Genomic DNA, 5,985 nt, shown 5'->3' on the forward strand with positions numbered 1-5,985 from the left:
ATTCTCTTCAGTGAATGGGTGCCGCCAGAAGAAGACTCCAAAGACATATGGATTATTGTGGCGTTAATGAGCCGTTTGGACTCTCATTCTGACGGCACCCATTCATTGCTGAGGATCTAAAGTTGAGCAAGCGATGTACTACTAAATTTCTTCAAATCTGCTCTAATTAATAAACAAAGAAATCTTGCATTGTCTCAGTGTTAACGAATGTTAGGCTAATTTTATTAAATCACGCGACAAAACTTTGCATATGTATAATGGGAAATTCAGATTAAAAAGGCATTTGGGCAAAGATGGGATATAAAAAAATGTTCTCCCTTTTGTGAGAAAGATGCCTGCTTCCTGTGAGGAAATATGCGAAAGCCAAGTGAAACTGATGAACAGGAAGACCAAAAACTTCAGCCTATAATTATGCGCTGCTTCCAAAAGCGTCATTCATGTGATATGCCTATGGTCCCCACTTCTTGCAATTAACATGAATTAGTGTGTGTTTGTGAATGAGGTGAACAGAGAGAGAGAGAGAGAGAGTGTAAGTGGGTGGGGAGAGAACACATCTGTTACTGTTTGGCATAACACAAAGCACCATGATTATGATTATCTATTTTGGTGAATTCAAGTAGGTTTTGCACCATCTCGTTATTGTCTGTATTCCCTTCATATTCCCAGATGTTTCTCGACGATGGTCAGGCAGACGATTGATAGAAGGCGAGCGTGAACAATACTTTGGACATCTCAAGTTCGCATCAGTGCACTGTTGTCCTTGTTGTTCGTTTCGATTCATTTCAGTTTCTTTTGTGCGCCATCTCTCAGCACATCTGTACACTGAGGTGTGCTTTGTGCATGAATCTTCCACTTTCGTGCTTTCATAAAGTCTCTCATTACTGCGTCACTGAAAGACTACGGAGCACTCCACAGATATGCCTTTGTGCTTTCGAAGGCAATAATAATAGAACTACAGATACAAAAAAGAAATATGGCGTGTCACAGTGTCCCAGGTCTACGAATGAGACGCCCATCCACAAAAGCTCAAACGCTTCCTATTTCTGCACCGGTCAGTCAGTTCATTCACCACAGACCGTATTTACTTTGTCTTTGCTTGCGGTTCTCTGACCTGTAATACGATTTCATAAAAGGATGGCAGATAGGACTAGTCTATTCAGAGACGTCGGACGTGCATTTTTTGAATGCTTTTATTGTAGCCTGCACCAAATTATTTATGCTGTGAATATCGGGACATGCAAAGGACGTGCATAATTAAAAGCAACAATGAAAAGAGTTTAAGATGTGTTTTGTCCAAAAAAACCCCCAAAAACCAAAAAAAAAACACACACACACACAATAAAAAATCTCATGGTTTTTCTACAGGAGCAGCTGGGTATTTCATATGCAGTTGCTCATTAGTCCTGGCATGGCTTTCATGTCTGTTTAGTAGATTCTCAAGAGATGTGACATTTAAATCTCCATGAATTTATTTGACCTTCCTGGGTATTTATTTAAATCTTTGCAGTCCTTTCAGGCCCAGTGTTTTAAATTATGACAAAACTCAACTTGTCAGACATCACATTTTGGTTTTAGTGATCAGCGAGACTCAGTAAGAATTAAATGTCACCAGTTATTTCAGACTCCTTTAGAAAAGGTATAGCAGGGCAATCTCCCCAAGTAAACAACGCCATTCGTTTACCCTGCTGTTGTGTTTAGGGTAAGATGCATTCTATTGATGTTTTACCTCCCTGTGTATGCTTTTCCAAGATGCACTGTCACATCAGAGGATTAGCAAATTTATTAAAAAAAATACGACCTGCAATAGCCTTAGCAGTCTTTGCTGGTCCTAGAGTACGTGCTTGGAGAGATTTTAGCTATTGGAGGTCAGCAGGCCTGCCCACGCAAAGGGACGCATTACACAGCCAAGGCTAACGAGCGATCTTGGGCTGGCTTCAAATATTCCACTTTTCAGCAGAGAAGGGACACGTGAGATTTCGAATCACATTTTGTCAGATTGATTTTTGAGCAAGTTAAACGAGGCATGTGGTGGGAGGTGGTGATGCAGCAAACTGTTATCGCAGAGATGCAGAACATCGATGACAACACGGGAGCTGGGCGTTTGACGCTCTTAAGTAATCCTGGATGAACGCTTGGAACGCAGTCATCGGCATCAGACGGAGCGGCGTTAAGCAAGCAGCCAATGAACGCCCCGTTCCCCGGCAGTATAAAAGCCCGCGGTCTCCCGCGCCGCTCGCTGAACTGTGAATGAACAGCTCACAGTCGCCGTCTGACGCGCGGATGGCTCGGGAGCGTTTACGCACCGGCTGTCGTGCATAATTGCTTGTCGACGGAGGAAAGCGACACAATGCAAACCTCTTTACTGTCCGCGGCGCACTCTCCCGGGATACCCACGGCTGTTTCATTCATGTGGAAATCGGGGAACCCGCAGTCGCCCAACTGGACCGGACTGGAGAGAGAAAACGCGACGAGTCCGGGCGACCTGGACGCGTTTGAGAACCGGCGCGCGCAGTACGGCCAGTTTTCTCCATCCACCTCGGTGTTCATAACCGTGCTCATGACGCTGCTGGTGTTCGCCACGGTCCTGGGGAACGCGCTTGTCATCTTAGCGTTTGTGGTTGAGAAAAGTTTACGCACACAAGGCAACTTTTTCTTTTTAAATCTGGCCATCGCGGACTTTCTCGTCGGTGAGTGCCGCCGACGACCGTTTTGCAATTTCTGCTTCGGCGTTAAGTGTGTTTTAAGTGCATGACGTGTGTTTAATGGGTTTTCAGGCGGGTTTTGCATCCCCGTGTATATCCCCTATGTCTTGACGGGTGAGTGGAGGCTGGGGAGAGGTCTGTGCAAGCTGTGGCTGGTGGTGGATTATATGCTGTGCACCGCATCTGTCTTCAACATCGTGCTCATCAGTTTCGACAGGTTTCAGTCCGTCACTAAAGCGGTGAGTGCTGCCAATACAATTAGACTATGACATTTAGAATAACGCACGATTTATCCACATCTGTGTCGGAGAATGCCGATTCAAAATAATGAAACTGAGTCACCAGGGAGCACTGACAGAAAGTGCGATGAAATAAATGTGCGTATTACCTTTTCACTGAGACGAGAAGAGACAAGTACCGAACCTGTATCTTTTTCAACCTCGTGTGAAATTTCCTGATGTGGTAAAGCTGTAGGCTGCCTTTTTTTCTCCTGCAAAACACAAACTATGAACCGGATCAAAAAAAAGAACGCAGTGCTTTAGAACGATATCAGGGCTACAGCGTGTCCTAAATGTTTGCAAACTACAGTATAGAGAGGGATACAAGACCGTCGGTCAATTAAACGTACTTTTAAGTGGAAAACACTAAATTAGATGAACAAGTAAATAACAGATCAGTATAAATGCACAGGCTACACTATTAGATTACCGCTGGGAGTTTCCTAGTAATACACGTTTTAATACTATCATAATAAAACGCAATGGTGTAGCGCTCAAAAATGAGAAAAATCAATTTTGCATGATAAAGAAGTGTAAACAGTTTCATTCAGGAGTCAGCCGGGCGCATACAGAAGAAGAGTGATGCTTTGATACATCACCTAATGTAAGTGATCATTTGGACAGACACAGTGGCCGCGGTCCTACAAATGCCATGCACACTTTCACGTTTAACAATCATCTGTCAGCATTCATTTATATCCTATTGGGCATCAAAAGCGTGAACCCTCTTGCTTCTGCCTGAGATATAAATGCACTGTGACGTTCATTTAATCCTAAAATCTAATCATTTCAGCTGCCAGCCATGGAAAATCTGTCCGACTGCCTTTCTGTCTATCTATCTATGCATATTAAATCAATTGTAAATGTGTGTTCCAGGTGAGTTACCGTTGCCAGAAGGGCATAACTAGAGAGGCCGTTTTGAAGATGCTCTGCGTGTGGCTGGCAGCGTTCCTTCTTTACGGTCCAGCTATTATCAGCTGGGAACACATCGCAGGAGGAAGCGTAGTGCCAGACGGAGAGTGCCACGCCGAATTTTACTTCAACTGGTATTTTTTAATGACCGCCTCCACCGTCGAGTTCTTCACGCCTTTCATAAGCGTCACTTACTTCAACCTCAGCATTTACATCAACATCCGCAACAGATGCGCAGTGAGGGAGGCACAGCCGACGTACATTCGGCTCAGGAGCTTTAAGATGAGGCCGGTGGGAACCGGCGATGTGCAGCGCGTGTTTTTTGTGAGGCCCGTCGAGGAAAGAGAGGTCAACTTGTCGTCAAGGTCACGGTGCTGCCGGTTGCCTTCCACCACGAAGGTGTCCGCCGCGGAGTTCGGCAACGGCAGACAGACCAAACGAAGGGACAGCACGATAGCAGACTTGCCGCCCTTGCAGGTCGGGAACGGATCATGACATCCAGCGAGGCACAGTTTCATTACGTGGATCATTCGGCTGGGTCACACAGACACCGGCCCGATATGGTGGCCAGTCTGGCCAGCCGTTTTCGCCTGTCTAGAGATAAAAAGGTGGCAAAGTCTCTAGCGGTGATAGTTTGTGTTTTCGGACTCTGCTGGGCGCCGTACACACTGCTGATGATCATTCGGGCAGCATGTCACGGTCAGTGCGTCCAACACTACCTTTATGAGATCTCATTCTGGCTGCTGTGGATAAACTCGTCCATCAATCCCATCCTGTACCCTCTGTGCCACAGCAGCTTTAAAAGAGCCTTCAGCAAATTACTGTGCCCAAGCAAAACAAAAATACAACCTCAGAACATGGACCAGAAGTATTAAGTTCATGAGGACAACCGCATTTTTATGTGCTTGTATCTAGCAGTACATTTTCTCTGTGTACACTGTGAGTGAGTAGACGGAGATCTTTTATCCACATATTCAAACTCACATTTTTGTATGAAATGGTGGCATAGCTATATTTCTTTCAAGTTCAATGATGAATTATTGACCTGTTTCATAAATTATGTATACATGACTGGAGGTGTCTAGCAAAGTGCCATGTTCGCCTTTGTAATTTTTTTTTTTTTTCAAAATAAACTCTACTGGTGAAATGATGATCATAATGGAATGTTATACCTCTCCAAACCACAGTTTGCCATGAGAACAATTGAGATGATATCTCAAACCGTTCGATCGGTGATAATTGTATACTGATTCTACATGACAGATGTACAGGGATTGCTGGCGAAGCCTGTAGTTCCCCTAGCAACTGTGGGACAGACTAAATACAGAAAAACATGACTCATTTTTTATAATCATATCAAGATAACCAATTTATACTGGATTACTTCAGGGCTTATAGCAAAGTCTGAACAATTGTCTCTAAACAACGGTAATAAGAGGTACAATGCATTATGATTCTGTTCAAACGGATACAATAAAACCAACAAAAAAGGCAACACTCCTGATACTTCCATGTATTAAATAACAAGAAGTATCAGTAGATCTTGTTGTCAACACTGTAAATGTTTCAAGTTTGAATGATTTATCTGACCTTGTAACATTAAAATGTCAGGATCATCTAGTTAAAAGACAAACGTCTCCTATCTCAGAGTTTTTAAAATAACAAAGATAAAACCAACTGACCCTTCTCAGGGAGTTTGATTGACAGGCGATCTGACCAATCATAAAATCATTTTTGTGTGACAAAAGGAACCAGATAAACCAGCTGAAACAAGATAACTTTAACTAAACTTAAACTCATGCTTTAACTAAAAAGGAAAAGATGATTGGTTCGTGTGCAGCTTGAAAAAACAGCGATCAAAACAAATTAAAGATCCACGTAACAGTATTTTTTTATTTTTATATTTAAGAGCTGAAATTCTATTTTATACCTAAAGCGACCTTCTCCTTTTTTGAAATTGCAGAAGCAGGTTACTTGAGGTATAAACCATAAGCAGCAGCAGATCCCATTCGGATGTAACATGTAACAATATAGATGCTACTACTCTTTTCACAGCAACTTTAATCGTATTCAATCACACTTATACAAGCACG

The 5,985-nt window shown here is 43.1% G+C and overlaps 1 protein-coding gene across 1 annotated transcript; it reads left to right on the forward strand.

The window, feature by feature from the left end:
• The first annotated feature begins 1,958 nt into the window (after positions 1 to 1,958).
• Positions 1,959 to 5,043, forward strand: hrh3 (histamine receptor H3). Its single transcript, XM_043245251.1, is given in 4 exon segments — positions 1,959 to 2,687; positions 2,775 to 2,941; positions 3,857 to 4,378; positions 4,381 to 5,043. Coding segments are annotated over 4 exon segments (1,416 nt in total). The 5' UTR covers positions 1,959 to 2,347; the 3' UTR covers positions 4,768 to 5,043.
• Positions 5,044 to 5,985: the final 942 nt, after the last annotated feature.

This window comes from Puntigrus tetrazona, chromosome 7 (assembly GCF_018831695.1).
Source record: "Puntigrus tetrazona isolate hp1 chromosome 7, ASM1883169v1, whole genome shotgun sequence".
NCBI classification, from domain to species: Eukaryota; Metazoa; Chordata; class Actinopteri; order Cypriniformes; family Cyprinidae; genus Puntigrus; species Puntigrus tetrazona.